Here is a 22214-nt window from a genome sequence, read left to right as displayed (position 1 = left end):
CCCAAAAGTAACATTCTCTCCAGTTTGGTGTTCCCTGTGTGTGTGTTTGTGCCCTATATATCTCACACAATATTGTAAGCATGTTTTAAACCTTATTTAGAAGATATTACACTGTATATATCCTTATGCAATTTATTCTTTTTTGCTTAATACTTAAAAAAAATGTAGTTGATACCTGTGGTTCTGACTCATTCATTTTTAACTACGTGGTGTTTCCTTCTCTACTGCACATATTTAACTATTCTGTTGACTGAAAGCCTTTTTAGCTGAATATTTTAGGGGGACAGGAAAGAGAAATATGTTATGTCATTTTAAAAGTTAGATTAGGAATGTTGTTTTGACTTTCAAAAAAGCCAGTTTCCTCTTTTGGTATGGAATGTCCTCATTCATCATTTTCCTGGGAAAACCCTTTATACTTCCCGAGAGAAGGTGGAGAAGAGTAATATTTCATTACATAGATGAACATGTCTTGTACAAAATGCAGAACAGCATCTGCTGTATTACAGCGAGCTCATGAGGGACTGAACTGCAGCAAAAGCTTGGTTAAGTCTATTAAAATCCTCAGATTTTTCAAGTGCAGACAAGCTGTGGATGAAAACTTATTGATATTTATTCATTAGTTCTTTTCTGTTTGTTTGGAATAATTTGCAATTTGGAACTACCTGCTTTATTTTGTAAAATGATATGTCCCTTATGTGGTAAAAACAAAACAAAACTGTTCTTGTGTTGTGTCATGGTTTTGATGGAGTAAAGGAAAAACAAGATGTGGGACTGAGGGGAGGTACTTCTTTTTGAGGAAGGTAGTTGGTGTGAAATAAGTCTTTGTTTTAGCAATAAATCATATATATATGTATATATCAGTGTATATTCTTTCTTTGTAGTCACTGATTTAAAAAGCCAATCTCCGATAAATATTTTTTCTTTCCAATTTCATGCTTTCTTTCATTTGCAATATCTTTGATATGGTTTGAAAAATTTTGCAGAATACACGGTACAGAACTTCATTGAGGTTGTCCCTCCAAATGATTTGCTATAATGCATTAACCAGAAATGCTGACGCAGTGAGGGAAACACTAATAAATGGGATGCTTTCCAGGGACTGTAGCTAAGGCGAAGCAAACACAAGCCAAAATTAAGAAGAAAACATTAGTTAGGACCCCAAGATGTAGTCTGGCCAAATATGCTATTAACAGTGAATATCCCATTCTAATTAAATTAATTGAGGCCTGGGCAATTTGAATCACCAGACTATCTATTAAAAAAGTGACCTAACTTTGAGTATATTAGAATTAAGGGCTAGTGCAAGAATTGTCTTTTGGCTACAATTTATTTAGGATGAAAACTTAAAATTATTTGCTCTTTCTTATTGGATGGATTCTGATGCCTCAAGAATGATTAAACTCAACTGCCTGTTTGTTTTTTCCATTGTGGTTCTGGTGGAAAGGGTGCTGAATGGACCTGCAAGTAAAAGAAGAGTGTTTTTTGTTTGTTTTGTTTTGGTAGGAATGATTAGATGGAAAGAGGAGAGAGGGTATTGCTAATTAAGAATGATTTTGTTTTTTCACTATTAGTATTTTTCTTGCAAATCATACTATTTTTTTTCCACAAAGTATTTCACCCATAAATAGTGTAGATAAGGAGAGAGGAGATAGGCATGTAAACAAACTTTTAAAAATTGCTATTCTTGTTTTTGAATGATCTCTGATTAATTGGCCAAGAGCCAAGCATTTTAAAACAGAACTCCTAAACCAGAGAGTTGTACGGCTAGGCAAATGAATTGGATTTTTTTTTTTTTTAACTGTACCAAGATTTCTAAGTTTTGTAAACTGGTTTCTGAAACTAGTGAAAGTTGCTGAACAAACCTGGATAGCCTGAGACTTCTATTGCCAGGGACCCCTTAAGTTTTTAAAAATATTTCTTATTTCTTCATAGTTTATCAGGGTTCTATCTGTTATTCAAATACTAGAAGGGTAGAAGTGGGGTTAAAAAAAAATTTCCCCTTAATACTATTTCTAAAATATTGATTTTATGAGTTGTTTCAGATTTTGTTTTTATTTCTCTATGCACCTACTATGTGATTATCTAAGATTTAATACTTTCTGAAAATAAAAAAAAGTATATTTCAGAGTTTCTCATAACCAGTCTGGATTTATTCTAGGTTATAACTCATATTCTTTTAAAAGTGCCCTCTTGTCCTAAGGGTCACTTGTAAGAATGACTTAAACAAGAGCTTTTCAGACTTTCTTTTCTTTTTTGACATTATGTGCCGAGGTCCCCATGTCAGCAGGCTCAGGAAGGCCTTTACCTTTGACATTGACTTTACTTTTTTCTATTCTTTTAGGTCTTTCACTACCATTCCTACAGTGGTTGGCAAGATATCGTTTCTACCTCACTCTCCATGTACCATGCCAGTGACATCTTAGCTGCTAGAGTGTGGAGCTGGCCTGTGGGAGTCAAGTAAGTGCCTTTTTTACTATTTGGCATGGTTTTTGCTTACTTTGCAAAGCCATGGAGAGGAATTCCTTAAGATTAGTTTTTAAAAAGGCACTTGCTTGATCCTTGTGGGCCAGCCCTTTGCTCCAGCCTGCTGTTGAATACCTGGTAGCTAACATGAGGTTGCATTTAGCAAGATGACTATCACAGAATGGAACATTTTTACTAAGGTAGACCCTAAGGGATGATAGATCTGATCTTGGCTTAATTAGGCCATTTATATTGATGAGCAACCCCTGTCCCATCCCAGGATGAATCAGAACTTCTGAGTTAGCTCAAACAGTTAGTTACTCTGGCCTCCTGGAAATTTAACAGGTATGGATGACCAAGGGTCTGTTGGTCTAAACCACCTGAGTTACATGGAAACAGAACAGCTCTCCCAGGAAAGGCAATGACCTTGGCAGTTTTCTGAATTTATTTAGCTTACTATAAGGAAGAAGTGATTGTTGATGTTAATGAGGTTTGGATTTCTATATTTATTGCTAAAGTTGCTAAAACCTGGTATTTTACTTTTGCAGGTCACCTTGTAAAATTTGCCTATGTAAATTAACACACCCCCCCTGTTATGTCATAACAACCATGTAAGGGAGAGTGTTTTCCTGCTCTGTCTTAGGTATTGGTGATGTGACCTGTTCATGCAGGGGAAACTTGAACATCCTCAGGTATGTGAAGATCCTGATTCATAAGCATTTTCTCCCTGCAAACAAAACACAGTTTACTTCAGTGTGAACTCATGTAGTTTTACAGAATCAATCTTGCCAGTTGATTTCCTGCCCCTGATATTATATAATAGAGATTGGCAAACTACAGCTGAGACCACTGCTTGTTTTTGTAAATAAAGTTTTATTGGATCATAGTTACATTTGCCACTTACATGTTGCCTATGACTGCCTTTGCACTACAACAGCAGAGTTGAGTTGTGATAGAGCTCATGTGACCCACAAAGCCTAAAATACCTGGCTCTTAAAAAAAAGGTTTGCTGATTTCTGCTTTAAAAGAACCAAGCTTCAAATTGTATTTAGAAATAAACTTGGTAGAATCATAGTTGAATTCATTAGGTAGCAGATTAGCGATAGAACTGAATCTAGAAACTAGGTCTCCTGCGTCCTTGCCCAGGGTTCCTTCTCCTAAACCTTATACCATGTTAGGGCTACTTGTTTTCCCTAATAGCTGTAAGGCACAGTCTTTCTCCTTTATTTTCCAGGAAGTAAAAGCAAAGACTCAATGGTTTAAACCACAAAGATAGGCTATACTGGAGGATTGACCTTACTTGGAGTTTGGATACTTTTGTCGTTTGAAGATAACTGGGGAATTGTTTCTTAATGAATCACTAAGTGCTCATAGTGTATACTCAAGAAAGTTTAGGTTAGTTGGAATAAAAAGAAATCTGAGCCTTGATAATAATTTTATAGCTAGGAGAAAAACCAAAATTGGCACAGGTAGAATGCTTCCTTCATGTATCTATGTGTCTAAATTCATAGACAGCAGGATTGTGTTATGTATGTGTGTATGTATGTATGTATGTGTGTATGGGTGTCTTACAGCTCTCAAAGTGCACTTGGATTGCATTCTGAGAAGAGTTTAGCAGGTGTATTACAATCTGCAGATTATGTTACAGAGTTTTAAATGGAGTTTTAAAAATACATTTTATTTTAAAACAGTTTTGGATTTACAGGAAAATGGCTAAGATTGTACACAGAATTCCCATATATACCCCTTCCTCATTTCCCCTATTATTAACATCTTACATTAGTATGGTACATTTGTTATAATTAATGAACATATATATGTATATACTTGTAATGAACCAATATTGATACATTATTATTAACTAAAGTCCATGCTTTATTCAGATTCCCTTAGTCTTTGCATAACATTCTTTTTCTGTTCTGGGATTAAATGAAATTTTATTAGCATGTTCATTGATGTAGAAGGCATTTATATGACCACCTGAGGGTTAAACTAGTTCTGAAGTCTCCAGGAGTGTGATTAAATGAGTACAGGCTTAACTACTGCAGAATTCTGACTTGTAACATTTATATTCTGTAACTTGTCAAGAAAGTGGTTACTTTTCCTTACTGATAATAATGGTTCTTCAGTTGTTGATCCTAAATTTTTAGCTTCAGAAAGTACAAAACAGACCTGGTTATTTCTGTTATTGTCATATGCAGAATTGCTGGTGAAAATATTCTAAAGTAAATTGCTTTCTTTGGAAGCAGTGTGGGTCAGCTGTCCTACTTCAATATGTTTACCCTCCTGAAAGTAGTTTTTGAAGTCAGCACCTTCTGATGAATCCTTAATCATTCAAATTTCCTTGTAAAGACAAACTATTTTCTTCCTCAAGTTTATTATTTACCAAAGTTAAACACATGGATGCTTTGTGACTCAGCAGTTTCACTCCTAGATTTATACACAACAGAATTGTGTGCATATAGTCACCAGCAGACATGGACAAAAATGTTCATAGTGGGAGTAATTGCAGTAGTCCAAACTGGAGTTTTCCTAATGCCTGTCAGCAGTAGAATGGGCAGATAAGTTTCTGGCATAATCACACAATGAATGGTAAACATTGATCACAGTGAGCGAACAACAGCTATATGTAACAGTGTGTGGATCCCACAAATATTGGGGAAAAGAAGCCAGACACTAAAGAGTGTCCATTTACATAAATTTCAAAAGCAGGTAAAACTACCTGTGGTGTCAGGAGATTGATTACCCTGTGGGGGATGGGGAAAGTGTTTGGACTGGGGGTGTGAAGGGGCTTCCTGAGGTGCTAGTAATGTACTGTTTCGTGTTTCGAGTACTGGTTACATGGGTGTGTTCACTTTGAAAATGCACCAAGCTTATGTGTTTTTCTGTATTTATGTTATTTTTCAAAGAAGAAAGTGTACAAAAGTATTAGCAACTCTGTGGGGGGGGGAGTCGAGGGAGGGAGTACGGGGGTATGTGTATAAAAACAGATGATTGAACTTGGTGTACCCCCCAAAAAGTAATAAATAAACAAACAAACAAAAAGTATTAGCAACTCTGAAAAGCACACAAAGAAAATTCACTACTAACATTTGAGGGTTATATGGAGAACAAACTGAACAAATTAACGTTATATCTTAGAATATGTGATGTCTGAATTATAGAATTGTCAAAGTGCCATTGTGTTGCTGGAGCTGTTATAATCCTCTTTGTATAATGATATGAATAAAGTAGGTATTAATGGCTGCTCTTTATTGTAACCAGGTTTAGGGAATGCCTCAGAAAACACATCTTTTCTTTTTAGTCTGTATTAGAGAAACCAAGTCACAGTGTCCATCCTTTCTATATTATGGAAAAGACTTAAAAGCCAAGTAGTTGTGACTTGGGTGTATTGGTGTGTTTATACATGCTGGAATTTCTCCTTCCCTCTGACTGTCGTTAGATCAGTGAGTGAGCTTTCAAACCTAACCAGAATGTAGAGAGCTTTTCCCAAATGGCACTAAAAGTTAGGGCTAGGGTAAGGTGACTTTACTGTTTTTTTTTCTTATAGGTACCTTTGGTTCTTCCAGGTACTTGAATTAAAGTTATTTTTTGGCTCTTCGCTTTTCCTTTGCAACCCTTTCTTACTCTTAAAAAAATTGTGATGGAAATACACATAACATAAAATTTACCTTCTTAACTCTTTCTTAAGTGTGCAGTTCGGTACAGACACATCTTGTTTTATTGTAGTTTGCTTTATTGTGCTTCACAGATATTGCATTTTTTACAAATTGAAAGTATGTGGCAACCCTGCATTGAGCAAGTCTACGAGCATCATTTTCCTGAGAGCATTTGCTCACTTCATGTCTCTGTGTGATATTTGGGTAATTCTTGCAATATTTCAAGCTTTCTTATTATTATATGTTATGGTGATCTGTGATCAGTGATCTTTGATGTTACTACTATGACTAGCTGAAGGCTCAGATGATACCATTTTTTAACAATAAAGTATTTTTAAAGTAAGGTGTGTACATTTTTTTTTGGCATAAAATTATTACACACTTAACACTACAGTAAAAAGAACTTTCAGATGCACGGGGAAACCAGAAAATTCACGTGACACACTTTATTGCAATATTTGCTTTATTATGGCGATCCGGAACTAAACCTGTAATATCTACAAAGTATACCTGTATCCTACCCTTTTATTTAGTAACTAAATCCTAGTTGGACTCTACCTTTCTCATGTCACTTAACTTGTACTTTGTGTTCCCATTATCACCATCCTAACTTGTTTTTAAACAAGTATGTTTGGACTTTTGTCTAAATAGCATCTCAACTTTCAGTGTTTCCTCTGCAATCAATTCATTCTGTATCTTCCTGCCAGATTTATCTTTTAAAAATCTCACTTACCAAAGCATTTCCTCCCACAAAACTTTTGGTTCTCACCACCTTTATGATTTTTAATTAATTAATTAATTGGCTGCTTTGGGTCTTTGTTGCTGTGCACGGGCTTTTCTCTAGTTGGGGTGAGCGGGGGCTACTCTTCATTGCAATGCACGGGCTTCTCATTGCTGTGGCTTCTCATGTTGCGGAGCATGGGCTCTAGGCGCGTGGACTTCAGTAGTTGCGGCATGCAGGCTCAGTAGTTGTGGCACATGGGCTTAGTTGCTCCACAGCATGTGGGATCTTCCTGGACCAGGGATCGAATCCATGTCCTCTGCATTGGCAGGCGAATTCTTAACCACTGCGCCACTAGGGATGTCTCCACCTTTATGATTTAATACAAATTGCTTAGCCTGATATTCAGGGCCTTATAAAATTGAGTTCCAGCCTATCTTTCCACCTATGTTGTTTTGATAACCAGTGATTGCTTATTAACTTCTATGTATGGTGTGTGAAGCACCATACATGCATGGTTTTGTTTAATTTATTCCTATAAAGTAGGTACTGTAATTACCACTGTTGAGGAAATAGAGGCTGGAGGGTTCTAAATAACATGCTCAGTACAAGTTATAGCTGTAACTTCTGTCTCCTGAATGCCTTGAGTAGACTATAACCATCAAGTGCATTTCCATCTTTATCCTAACTTTTTCACTTTGCAGATCCACAGCCTGGAGAGCCCTTGGTTGTTACTTTCTTCCCTCTCTCAGTCTCATTCTGTTCATCCTTCAAGGCCTAGCTCAAGTTCCATCTTTTCAGTGATTTTCCCCCCTCCCTCCCTCCTGGTAGTTTACAGAATACTCACTAGCCTGACCACATATTTTTTTACTTTTATTGCCTTGAATCTGTATTTTTTAATATATGGATGATTTGGTTTAGTCTTTAGGTTTTTAACCTCCTTGAGGTTGAGGGCTTGGATTATAGGGGTTTTTATATCCCATGCAGTGCCTTATAAATAAAACAATAAGTGTGTGTGTTGATAGCAGTTCTGTGTTGTATATGTGTTGATAGTGTATGTGTTAATAGCTGAAGATATATAATGTACACCTAAGACTCTTTCTTAGTTCTTTGTGCTTCTTAACTCAGAACCAGGAATGACATATTTAGCTTAGAGCTAGATATCATTGATTTACAAGCAGGAAGCTTGATAACTATTGCCACATACTGATTCACATCAGAACAGCTCTTCCTATCACGAGTTTGACTTTTTTTTTTAATTGAAGTATAGTTGACTTATAATGTTACATTAATTTCAGGTGTACAACATAGTGATTCAATATTTTTATGTATTATACTACATATGAAGTAATTATAAAACATGGGCTATATTCCCTGTCCTGTACCTTACATCCTTATATCTTATTTATTTTATACCTTATTTATTTTATACTTAGTAATTTGTACCTCTTAACCCCCACCTCTATCTTGCCCCTCCCCACAACCCTCTCCCCACTGGTAACCACAGGTTTGTTCTCTGTATCTGTTAGTCTGTTTCTGTTTTGTTATAATTGTTCATTTGTTTTATTTTTTAGATTCCACATATAAGTGAAAACATATGGTATTTGTCTTTCTCTGTCTGTCTTATTTCACTAAGCATAATAGCCTCTAGGTCTATCCATGTTGTTGCAAATGGCAAAATTTCATTTTTTTTTTATGGCTGAGTAATATTCCATTGTATGTATATGCCATATCTTCTTCATTCATTTGTTGATGAACACTTAGGTTGATTTCTTCTCATTGTCTCACCACTGGCACTTTGTTTTAGACCACCAACATATCTCACCTAGATTATAACAACAGCCTCCAAATTAGCCTCCCTGCTTTTGCCTTTTGTTTTCTGTGGTTAGAACTCAGGCAGTGGAAGTGATGATGTCAGGCAGTGGAAGTGATGATGTCAGGCAGAAGACAACCATTCCAACAGCTTCAGATCTCACTCAGTGAAAGACAAAGTATGTTAAGTGGCCTCCAGGCAGCAATGTGCTGATAAAATGGTTCTCTGGGGAAGGAAAAGCTTCTCATTTGTCACATATGCCTATTTCTGTTCATTGTTCCTGCTGTGGGATTCAAAGTTTTAGAATGTATAACAGTCTGCTCTTCAGCTGGTTCCAGCAAGCTCCATCTTACCACTGCTGGACATTTGGCTCCCTGTCTGACCCCCAGCTGCTGCTACTTTCCCCCTTGCCCACTCCATTTTTGTGATACTGCCCACCTTGCTGTTCCTCAAACATACCAGACATGCACCCACATCACAGGATCTTTTCATTTGTAGTTTTCTGTAGTTAGAATGCGCTTCTTCTAAATAGATACAGGTTTGGTTATTTCTTATCTCTCTCAAGTGTGCTCAAATATCTTCTGTGATCTCCCTATTATAAATTTGTAGTCTTTCCACTACATTTACTCACCGCTCTCTTTCTCCATTACTTTGCTTTTTTTTTCTTAGCACTACCAACATATAATATGTTTATGTATTACTTGCTTTCTCTTCCTATACCTTTCATTAGAGCAGGCACATTTTTTTCACTAGAGAATCCTTAGCACCCAAAAGAATATCTAACACATAGACACTCAAAAAGTTGTTGAATGAATTAATGTGTACTTCTTTTAAAGATAGAAATTGAGTGTGTATATTTTCCCATTTGGGAACATCCTTTGTATGGAAGGAACTTTAAATTTTTATTTTACTGGTTGTCCTGAGATGATTTCCAAAATACATTGCAGTGTTTCTATACCTCTCTGATGCCATACTGTGGTGATGCATTACTGCTATTTCTAGGTGATGTTTTCTGTAGGTGGGGATAATGGTTATATTTGCTGTTGAGACTGAAAAAAAAAATATGTGAAATACATATAAACAAATTAGTTTGGGCCTGTCACTGGTAATTGCAACTTGAAATTACTGTTTACTTAAGCTCCTTATGAGGAACTCAACAATATTTATGGTAAAGTATATATTTGGTAGTGTGTTAATCTCCTAATAACATCATTGTGAGTTTGAATATCTGTGATAAGTAATGAGAAAATGGATTTTGTACACTTTATTTGAAGATTAAAATGGGTCTATGGGGATATTTTTGTGTATAAATATTGATTTATAGACCAGTTTAGCATACTGGTTTATTATAATTTAAAAGGTGTATGACTTCTCATGAAATGGATGCTGCCTTTTCCTCTTCATCTCAGTTGCTGCCTCTTTTTTCCCCTGAAGGGGAATTCAACCCTCCACTTGACTTAGTCTAGGCATAGACAAACATTACACTGAGGTGACAAGACTGAACTGTAGTTACTAACCAGAGCTTTCTTTCTTTCTTTTACACTTAAGTATTTTTACGAGTAAAATTCCAGCGCAGTAAGAATTGAGAACATAATAGAGTTACTTTTTTCGAATTAATCTTTTGCATGTAAGCATATTAACCCATTTTTATTTTGGGGTTTGATTCACAGAGGTCAGAGAAGAGAATAACGAACTAAAAGCTGTAGCTTCTTCTTGGCAGACAATTAAGAAATGGAGAAAAAGTCTGGTTTTCTTTATGAGTGTAGTGTTACTTTCTTGGGTGACACTAACTAAAATTTGCAGTATTTTTTCCTACAGACTTTTGAACATTGGAGAAAAAACCCCCTTTCTTTTATGAAAGCTCAACTTACTTTGTTCTGTCGCTTTTGTCTTCAGAAAATATTTATCTTCTGGAGTTTCTTTTTTTTTTTTTTAATAGTATGTTTTTTAGAGCAGTTTAAGATTCATAGCACAGTTGAGAGGAAGGTACAGAGATACAGGTTTTTTTATAATGACATTTTTAATAACTACCAAATTTGTCAGAGAGAAAAGAGATAAACTTAGTTTTCTGTTCATGTGTCTGATACTGTGATTCTTATTTTTTCTAACACAGTCAGAATTATTATCCACTTTAAAAGCTTGTGTCTATTATAAAGGTACTAAATATTTATCATAGAAAAATTGAGATATACGGAAAAATGGGAGGAAGAAGAAAATACTACTGAGAGATAACCACTTAACATTTTTATGTATTTCCTTCCAGACATTTTTTTATGGAGTTCATCTTGCCTCTGATAAAAGAATCACTGATCTTTATATACAGCATAAAAGTATGTACCTATATTTTGCTTCCTTTGCTTAGCGTTTTACCAGATATTTAACAAACCTGTCATGAACATTTAATAACAGCATAATACTCCAAAGATGGCTGTATTATTGCTTGTGGTTATAATGCATTTTTCAAAATAGATTTTGTTGGTTGCGCATTTGAGAATTTTTAAGAATAAACATTCTTTCCCCTTGGAACAAGTTTCAGGAAAATTGCAAGCAACAACAAAAAAACCCAGGTGATGATCCTTCTGTCGTATGTTACTATAAGAACAGGATTGGTTACTGCCCTGACCACCTTCTTATACACTCAAAAGTAACAGCCACAAATTACAATAAAGTTATTTAAAGCATCTTTAAAAGTCCATCTGTTTGAGATGCTGTCTTATAGAAACCTTTTGCTATTTTAATGAAGACTGTCAGGTGCCTCTATGGCTGTGGGAAAGCTCATCCTTCTGTCTGTAGATCTGGTAATCAAGAATGTTAAAAAATAAAGTGGCTATAAAAAGAATATATCTCAACATAATAAAGGCCATTTATGACAAACCCACAGCAAGCGTCATACTCAATGGTGAACAACTGAAAGCCTTCCCGCTAAATTCAGAAACAAGACAAGGATGCCCACTCTCACCAAATCTATTTAACATAGTATTGGAAGCCCTAGCCACAACAGTCAGACAAAAAAAAAGACATAAAAGGTATCCAAATTGAGAGGAAGAGGTAAAACTGTCACTATTTGCAGATGACATGAAACTCAATATAGAGAACCATAAAATCTCCACACAAAAACTATTAGAACTAATTGCACTTCCCTGGTGGCACAGTGGTTAAGAATCTGCCTGCCAATTCAGGGGACATGGGTTCAATTCCTGTTCTGAGAAGATCCCACATGCCTCGGAGCAACTAAGCCCGTGTGCCACAACTACTGAGCCTGTGCTCTAGAGCCTGCAGGCCACAACTACTGAAGCCTATGAGCCTAGAGCCCGTGCTCTGCAACAAGAGAAGCCACGGCAATGAGGAGCCCTCACACCACAACGAAGAGTAGCACCTGCTCACTGCAACTAGAGAAAGCCCGTGCGCAGCAACAAAGACCCAACACAGCCAACAAATAAATAAATAAATTTATATAAAAAAAATACTTAGGAATAAACTTAACCAAGGAGGTGAAAGACCTATATGCTGAAAACTATCAAACATTGATAAAGGAAATTGAAGATGATTCAAAGAAATGGAAAGATATCCAGTGCTCTTGCATTGGAAGAATCAACATTGTTAAAATGTCCATACTATCCAAAGCAATCTACAGATTTAATGCAGCCTCTATCACATTTCCCATGACATTTTTCACAGAACTAGAACAGATAATCCTAAAATTTATATGGAACCACAAAAGACCCAGAATTGCTAAAGCATTTCTGAGAAAAAAGAACAAACCTGGAGGTATAACCCTTTCAGACTTCAGAGTATACTACAGTGCTACAGTAATCAAAACAATGTGGTATTGACACAAAAACAGGCACAAAGATCAATGGAACAGAATAGAGATCCCAGAAATACCCATGGTCAATTAATCCATGACAAAGGGGGCAAGAGTATATGGTGGAGAAGAGACCGTCTCTTCAACAGTTGGTGTTGGGGAAGCTGGAGAGCTACATGTTAAACATTGAAATTAGAGCATTCCCTCACAACAAATATAAAAATACACTCAAAGTGGTTTAAAGACCTAAATGTAAGACACGATACCATAAAACTGCTAGAAGTGAAGATAGGCAAAACATTTTTTGATGTAAATCATAGCAATATTTTTTTAGATCAGGCTCCAAGGCAAAAGAAATAAAAGCAAAAATAAACAAATGGGACCTAATTAAACTTAAAAGTTTTTGCACAGCAAAGAAGACAATCAATAAAAGGAAAAAACCTATGGAATGGGAGAAAATGTTTGTGAATGATGTGACTAACAAGGGGTTAATGTCCAAAACATACAAAAAGCTCATACAACTCAATATCAAGAGACAGACAACCCAATAAAAAATGGACAGAAGGGACTTCCCTGTTGGTCCAGTAGCTAAGACTCCATGCTCCCAATGCAGGGGGCCCAGGTTTGATCCCTGGTCAGGGAGCTAGAATCTCACATGTCGCAACTAAGAGATTGTATGTTGCAACTAAAAGATCCCACATACTGCCACTAAAGACCCTGCATGCCACAACTAAAGATCCCACACGCAGCAACAAAGATTACACATGCCACAACTAAGACCCAGTGCAGCCAAATAAATAAATACCAAAAAAAAAATGTGGATAGAAGACCTGAACAGACATTTTCCAAATACATAAAGATGGCCAACAGCACATGAAAAGATGCTCAACATTGCTAATTAGAGAAATGCAAATCAAAATCACACACACACCAGTCAGTATGGCTATCATCAAAAAGTCTACAAATAATAAATGCTGGAGAAAATGTGGAGAAAAGGAACCCTTGTACACTGTTGGTGGGATGTAAATTGGTGCAGCCACTGTGGAAAACAGTGTGGAGGCTCTTTAAAAAACAATGGAACTACCATATAATCCAGCAATCCCACTCCTGGGCATATAAATGGAAAAAATGAAAACTCTTCAAAAAGATATATGCACCTCAGTATTCATAGCAGCACTGTTTACAGTAGCCAAGACATGGAAGCAACCTAAGCATCCACTGACAGATGACTGGATAAAGATGGTGTGATACACACACACATACATACATACACACATACACATATCAATGGAATATTACTCTGCTGTAAAAAAGAATGAAATAATGCCATTTGCAGCAACATGGATGGACCTAGGGATGAACATACTAAGAAAATAAGGCAAAGACAAATATCATATGATAACACTTAGATGAAGAATCTAAAAATATGATACAAAGAAAGCTATTTACAAAACAGAAATAGACTCACAGACATAGAAAACAAATTTATGGTTACCAAACGGGAGGGACAGAAAGGGACAAATCAGGAATATGGGATTAGCAGATATAAACTACTGTACATAAAATAGATAAGCAATAAGGATTTACTGAATAGCACAGGGAATTATACTCAATATCTTTTAATAAGCTATAATGGAATATAATCTACAAAAAAAATCACTGCTGTATACCTGAAACTGACACAATATTGTAAATTGACTATATTTCAGGAAAAAAAGAATAATAAGAAATAATTGTCATATAAATTCTTCTTTTAGAATTGCTAGCTTGGGATTCTTTCATGTAGGTGTGTACTTGTACTAAAAAAAAATTAGTTCCCTCTGTTATGCATTTGTTTCCATTTTTTTTGCTGTTATTTGCATTGCTATAATAAATAACTTTGTGCATTCATCATTGCTTCTGTATGAACTTATAGAATGTGTTCCTAAAAGCAGAGGTATGAGAATTTACTGTCTGCTTACATCTTTGCCACTAAAAAGTGCTATCAACTTTTGATAACAACACCAAAGTGTCTGGTGAAAAAATGGTACCTCAATGTATATTTAATTTTCATTAAGTGATTGAAGTTGAGCATCTGTTTAAAGAAATGTTTTTTTTGTTTTTGTTTTCTGTGCACTAAATCTCCTATTTTTTTTTAACTCTTGCACTGATATGGGTCTTTTCCTTTGTGATTTAATGGGAGCTCTTTGTATATATTAGGAAGGCTAACCCTTTGTGATCCGAGTTGCACTTTTTCTCCAGTTTGTTATTTTTTTAACATTTAAATCCCTTAAGTCTGAGTCTGTACATTCAACTTTTAGGCACATTTTAAGGGCTATATTATGTATGAAAGTAGGGAGCTACCTGTAGTTGCTGAGTGAATAAAATATTAGTCCTGAAAATATCTGGAGACAGCTATGTGCATAGAGGTTAGAGTAGATGTACTCCTCCTCCTTATGGAGAAGCAAATTTCAGCTAAACACATGGGAGATTTTCTTTGACTGTATCAGCTTTAACATGGAATGAGTATCCTTGGGACTAGATGGATTCTTTGTTACTAGATATGTTATTGGAAAGGAGATACCAACTCTTGTCGCTGTTCATTGCGCAAAATAGGCACTTTGTGTTGAATAAATGAATTTTGGGATGATCAGGAAGGTTAGATTAGCTGGTTTCTAAAAACCCTTCTTTTAAATTTCCATATATTTTTAAAATTAATTAATTAATTAATTTTTATTTATTGGCTGCATTGGGTCTTTTCGTAGTTGTGGTAAGCTGGAACTACTCTTCATTGTGGTGCACGGGCTTCTCATTGTGGTGGCTTCTTTTGTTGCTGAGCTCAGGCTCTAGATGTGAGGGCTTTAGTAGTTGTGGCATGTGGGCTCCATAGTTGTGGCTCATGGGCTCTAGAGTTCAGGCACAGTAGTTATTGTGTACGGGCTTAGTTGCTTTGCTGCATGGGTGATCTTCCCGCAGCAGGGATTGAACCCATGTCCCCTGCATTGGCAGGCGGATTCTTAACCACTGTGCTACCAGGGAAGCCCTCCATATTGTTTTTATTTTAAAAATACTAATTTCAATGTCTATGTATATATTTATGTAACTATGAACTTATTTCTTTCCTCCTTTTTTTGCCTAATTTTCTTTGTCTCTTTTTGTCCCATTTTGCTCCAAGGTAACCATGAGTATTTATCCTTCCTTATTTTTCTCCACTCTTGAATCATCATCCTGTCTCCTTCCTGTCTGCTTGCCTATCAATACACACACACTCTCCTACATGCATATATGTAGTGTTTTTCATTTTACTTTGTTTTATAAAATTGGATCATATTATGTCTTCTTTTTTGTATCTTGTTTTTCTTACTCAGTAATAATTAGTAGAATTTCCTCTAAGTCAATTAGTATAGCTCTAAGTCATTCATTTAATGGGTGTATGAAATATGACATTATACATGAGATTATTTCCTGGCGCAGCTGGTACCATTGTTTATTTAGCTAATTCCTTGTCAATGAACATTTACTTTGTTTCCCATTTTTATTGCTGTAAACATTGTAGTAATCATCTTTTGTGGCACATTTATTCTGTGAGGTAAAGAATCAGGAATGGAATTGATGGTTCAAAGGATGTATATGTATGATATATGTATATTTAGTAATATTTAATGATTACTGTCAGATTTTTTTCCAAAACCAACAACATGAGTGTATTTCTGAGGTCCCCACTGATTCATGGAAGACCATAAAACATAATTAGGTACCCTTTTTATAATTGTTAGTTACAGAATTTGCTGGATTCTTGAAAGACTTTATGTGAAGAGTTATCTTTATAAAACTGAATATTTTTCTGTGTTCTAGGTGGCTGTGTCACTTTAATACAAAATAAAATTCTCTTCTCAGAGCTCTAGTTCATGTACCTAGTACCAGTGTAATAGTCTAGTAGACTAGATAGTAAATGGAATTGAGACAAATCTTAAAATCTGACTTTGGGGATGAGGTGGGGAAATAAAGGCCATTTTGGTAATAGGTTTTTATCTTTAAATTGAGTATTTGCTTGGTTACAGGAGGATTAATTAAAGAATCTCTTTTTCTGGTAGGCTCTCAGCTTGAACAGATAAATATAGAGCACCATGTTCAGAGAGGGAATGCTGTAGAAAATGTGTGGGTAGCTGTTGTAATTTTGTACAGCTGATAACATCTAGAATAAAGAATAGATGAAAATGCTTATTGAAGATTAGTGTTCTTGAAATATCATCATATACACCATTCCCCAAGCCTAGCATTCAGAGCCATTCATAATATTGCCCATCTTGCATATCTAAGATATTTCCTATCCAGCTCAACACACTTTTCCTTAATTCCATATTTCCTGTTTGCCACGCTCATTCCCAGTGCTGTTCATTTGTTCTCATCCTTTAGAAGTTATATATATCCCCTTCTACACCCCTGTAGAAAGATGGATTATAGTACTCAGGTACCATCTCCTTCATGAAGCCTCTGATTTCTCCAATCCACACTGATCCATTTTAGCTCTTAACTCCTATAGCACTGATATTTTGAATTTCTTCAGCTGGTTCCCAAGTAATGTGCATTTATGGAGCAATAAAGATGTTTCTTGGGGGGTGTTTTTTGGTTTTTAGTTCTGTTTAATTTTTATTGAATGCCTCTTGTATGTACAGCACTGTTCTAAATACTAGATATACAAGAATGAACAAGCTAGATGATGTCCCTGTTCTCATGGAGTTTATATTCTTGTGGGGAGAGACGCCAATAAATAAAAGTTAACAAGAAAATATCAGGCAATAAGAATCTGATTGATGAAAACATTTATGAAGAATAAATCCATTACCTTAGTTGCAAATGGCAGAACCCACTCTCGTTAGTTAAAGCAGAAAAAAAATTTTTTCCCATTAAAAAAAAGTTGAAGTATAGTTGATTTACAGTGTTTCAGGTGTACAGCAGAGTGATTCAGCTGTGTATATATTCTTTTTCAGATTCTTTTCTATTATCGGTTATTACAAGATATTGAATATAGCTCCCTGTGCTATATAGCAAGTCCTTGTTGTTTGTTTTTTATATATAGTAGTTTGTATCTGTTAATTCCAAATCCATAAATTTATTCCCCCCCTTCCCCTTGGGTAACCATTAAGTTTGTTTTCTATGTCTGTGAGTCTATTTCTATTTTGTAAATAAGTTCCTTTGTATCATATTTTTAGATTCCACATCTAAGCAATATCATACAATATTTGTCTTTCTCTGTCTGACTTACTTCTCTTAGTGTGACAATCTCTAGGTTCACCCATGTTGCTGCAAATGGCATTATTTCATTCTTTTTTATGGCACAATATTCCATTGTGTGTGTGTGTGTGTGTGTGTATTTACTACAACTTCTTTATTCATTCATCTGTCGATGGACACTACTTAGCTAGGAACATTGCCCAAAGTATACCACTGGGCTATGTCATTGGTGACTGTACTGCTTTTGCCACTGGGAATAGGTAGTTGAATTTGCACTGTCTATGCTGGGTATGAGATGCAACTGCCAGGACCTCTGCCATTTCTTTGAAAGAAAGCTGATATTTCTCTGAAATGGTCTTCAGAATGGATTCCAAAACGTGGTGTCTCCATTATATCACTTGCTTCCTGATTTGAGTATCACGTGGATGCGTTTGATGGGCAGAACCTAGGTTACATACCTGCTTCCTGTTTGCAAGAGAGGCTGGGAAAGTGAATATCTGACTTCTGACTTGGAGAGGCAGGGCTTATGAGATGAGAAATTCTCCTGTCATGGAAGGCTGTTTAAAGTTGCTAGGTAGGGGACTTCCTAGGTGGCACAGTGGTTAACAATCCACCTGCTAGTGCAAGGGACATGAGTTTGATCCCTGCTCCAGAAAGATCCCACATGCAGTGAAGCAGCTAAGCCCACAACTATTGAGCCTGCACTCTAGAGCCCATGAGCCACAACTATTGAGCCTGAGCTCTAGAGCCCGTGAGCCACAACTGTTGAGCGCATGTGCTGCAACCACTGAAGCCCCTGCGCCTGGAGCCCGTGCTTCACAACAAGAGAAGACACTGCAATGAGGAGCCTGTGCACCGAAATGAAGAGTAGCCCCCACTCACCACAACTGGAGAAAGCCTGTGTGCAGCAACGAAGACACAACACAGCCAATAAATAAATAAATAAATACACTTATGAAAAAAAGTTTCTAAATAGTTAAAAACCATGGAAAATCTGATACGGTAGAAAGTGGTTGCATGGTTAATTTGTATTTGAGTAGTCATTGAAGGCCTTCTGAGGTCAAGGTACTTAAGCTGAGACCTAAATGACAAGAAGAAATCCATGTAATGATAAGGGTTAAGAATATTTCAGTAGAGGGAACAATGAAAAGGCTCTGGTTTGGGATCAGGATGAGGGGTTGGGTCACGAGATGGTGAATGAGGTTGGCCTATTAGAGAAACAGAAGGATGGCAGATATTGCTGGAGTGTGTCGAGTGAGAAGGAGTATAGTGTAAGATTACAAAGGAGAGATGGTTTTGTTTGGTTTTGTTTTAATGGAAGTTTGGAGACATTCATCTTACTTCCTTTTTCTTCCCCTGAGATATCCTGTTGAGAGTAGGGATGTAATTATAGATGTGGAGAAAAGAAAGATATTTTTGTGTTATTAAACCCCATGAGCTGTTGGATATCATGGAGTGCCTAAAATTACTTATATACTGTTTAGGAGGAGAACAGCATGAGATTTCTAGCAAAGATAAATACTAGAAAGACTGTGTGCCAGTGAGTATTAGGGTTAAGCCTTCTGTTTTCATTCCAGTGCCCCAACCTGGTGGGCCTTGAAAGAAATTACTTCTTTATCACTCTTACCTTGATGTACAGAAACAGTGTTTTGTGGTTACAGTTACTTGTAATGCACTAGGTCTAGTGACTGCTTCAGAATAGCAAAAGTCTACAACCCCAAATAGCATTGATAGATCTTTCCTGTTAAAGATTCTGCATTATATAATGAAATGATAGAAAACTACTTTTTAGACTCCTTTTTAAAAAGAAATTAACTGTAAGCCACAATAAGAAATATATTTTATGGGACTTCTCTGGTGGTCCAGTGGCAAAGAATCTGCCTTCCAATGCAGGGGATGTGGGTTCAATCCCTGGTCAGGGAACTAAGATCCCATGTGCTGTGGGGCAGCTAAGCTCATGTGCCACAACTACTGAGCTCACGTGCCTCAACTGGAGAGCCTCTTTGTGCAAACTACAGAGCCCAAGCACTCTGGAATCCTTGCTCCACAACTACAGAACCCATGTGCCCTGGAGCCAGCATACCACATCTAGAGAAGAGAAAATCCACAGGCCACATCTAGAGAGAAGCCCGTGCTCCGCAAGGAAGAGCCCGTTCACCACAATGAAAGATCCCACATGCCTCAATGAAGATCCTGTGCGCAGCACCTAAGACCCCATGCAGCCAAAAAATAAATAAAGAAATAAAGCAATAAAACTTTAAAAAATATATATTTTACATCAAAATTCAGTAACACACATATACACATACACACGTACACAGACAAGTTAACAATCATTCTATGAAGTGATACTTATCTTTACTATGCACATTGCACTCTGATTTTTCTTGTATTACACTTATTTTTTTAATTTTAATAATCAAAATATTTATCTATTCAGGCATTAAATTATTTGATAAATATTTATTGAGCCCATCATTATATTCTAGGTACTTGGCTGGGGACTGGGGATAAAGTGATGAACTATTTTTTAAAGTCACAAATATATACAGTATATATTATATAATTTAAATATAACAAATTTTTCTATTATATTAAAATTATATATATTTTTGCTACTTTTAAATTATTTATTTTGAATAATTATAGTCAATAATGCTATCATCTTTTGAAGATGTTAGAAGTTGATAAGCATTGACAAGGAGAATAGGTAGAAATAGAGAAAAAAAATTTTTTTTAAGGCTCTTTATTGGAATATAATTGCTTTATACTGTTGTGCCAATTTTTGCTGTACAACGAGGTGAATCAGCTGTATTTATACGTATATCCCCATATCCCCTCCCTCCCGTGACTCCCTCCCACCCTCCCTGTCCCAGCCCTCTAAGTCATCACCCATCATCGAGTTGATCTCCCTGTGTTATGCAGCAGCTTCCCACTAGCTATCTGTTTTACATTTGGTAGTGTATATATGTCAGTGCTACTCTCTCATTTCATCCTGGCTTCCCCTTCGCACTACCCCCCCCCCCCCGCCCCGTGTCCTCAAGTCCATTCTCTACCTCTGCATGTTTATTCTTGCCCTGTCACTGGGTTCATCAGTACCATTTTTTTAGATTCCATATATATGAGTTAGCATACATGTTTTACACTTATTTGTTTTTGTAATTGGTTGTCCCTCTACTAAACTGACTTTATGACAATTCAATAAGTCACGTCTCGCAGTTTCAAAACTACTAGCTTAGGCTAATCACAACTCACATTTGAGACAAGGGTCAAATTCAGAAACCGCACTGCTACTTCACAATGGGGAAAAGGTGAAATAGTTATCGAGACATCAGCCGTTACATCAATTAACATTTGCCCGCAGTGTGCTTTCACATGCATTATCTTGTATGATCTTACAGAAGTAATATTGGAAAAATCCAAGGGATATGCACACAAGGAAAAGAGATTTTATCTTCTCATTTTGAAACTGTGTTAAAACTTTTTGCATATTTAGGATAAGGAGGTCATATTCAGAAACTGTGTGCAAGGATGGATTCTCTGGAAAACACCTACAGAGTATGGCCAGCAGATATTATTAGAAATGAGAATTAGAAGAATACATTTTTGAAAATGCGGAAAAGATACAGTTAGAGCAGTAGTTCTTAACCAGGGGTGATATTTGGCAATGTCTAAAGATTTTTCTGAGCTCAGAAAACAGCTGTGATTTTCTTTTACTGGTATGTGTGGCTGTACTTATTTCTCTTCAGAGTATTTAAAAGTAAAAAAAAAAATTGTCTCATCCTTTTTAAATAGCTAAAAATGTTAATAATTAAAGATGTGCAGAGAACAAGTCTGTGAGAAAATAAAAATTACTACCTCATTCAGACTTAGAGTCTTTTATTCTAGGTGTTCTTGTCAGTGAGCAGTCGTGGAATGGGTGTTTGGAGGCTATGGCTGTCCTTAACTTCAGTGTCAAATGATAGGAATCTCTCCCTCTTTTTTTTTAAATGACAGCTTTATTGGGATTTAATTTACATACCGTAGCATTCACCCTTTGTATACAGTTCATTGGTTTTCAGTATGTTCACAGAGTTCTGCATTATCCAATTCCAGAACATTTTCATCACCACAGAAAGAAATCTGGTACTCATTTGCAATCACTCACCATTCCCTCCTATATCCATCCCCTGGTAATCACTAATTTACTTTCTTATGTCTGTGGATTTTCCTAATCTGAACATTTCACTTAAATGAAATCACACAATGCTTGGGCTTTTGCAACTTATTTCTTTCATTTAACATAATGTTTTTAAAGTTCATCCATGTTATAGCATGCTTCAATACTTCATCCTTTTTATTGCATAATATAATCTAATATTTCATCATGTGCATATACATATTTTATTTATCATTCATCAGTTGAATGATGTTTGGGTTGTTCCTTTTTTTAATTTTTAAATTTTTTTTATTTATTTGGTTGCGCCGGGTCTTTGTTTCGGCAGGTGGGCTCCTTGGTTGTGGCATGAGAACTCTTAGTTGTGGCATGCATGTGGGATC

General features: G+C 36.1%; 1 protein-coding gene across 8 annotated transcripts in view; it reads left to right on the top strand.

Moving 5' to 3' along the window:
• Positions 1-22214, top strand: part of MCU (mitochondrial calcium uniporter) — a 188238-nt gene that overhangs the window by 11782 nt on the left and 154242 nt on the right. For 2 of the 8 annotated variants that reach the window (XM_057734642.1, XM_057734640.1), the window contains exon 2: positions 10920-10986. The exons of 1 other annotated variant lie outside the window; for it this stretch is intronic. In XM_057734642.1, coding sequence (XP_057590625.1) covers positions 10930-10986 — 57 coding nt within the window. In that variant the 5' untranslated portion in view covers positions 10920-10929. Of the gene's footprint in view, positions 1-2341; positions 2458-3106; positions 3156-10919; positions 10987-22214 lie in introns of those variants that run through there. 5 more of the 8 variants (XM_057734643.1, XM_057734638.1, XM_057734644.1 and 2 more) reach the window with 5 other exon arrangements.

This window comes from Hippopotamus amphibius, chromosome 5 (assembly GCF_030028045.1).
Source record: "Hippopotamus amphibius kiboko isolate mHipAmp2 chromosome 5, mHipAmp2.hap2, whole genome shotgun sequence".
NCBI lineage: Eukaryota > Metazoa > Chordata > Mammalia > Artiodactyla > Hippopotamidae > Hippopotamus > Hippopotamus amphibius.
Note: the sequence above shows the minus strand (reverse complement) of the source record. Positions and strands in the feature narration are given on the sequence as shown.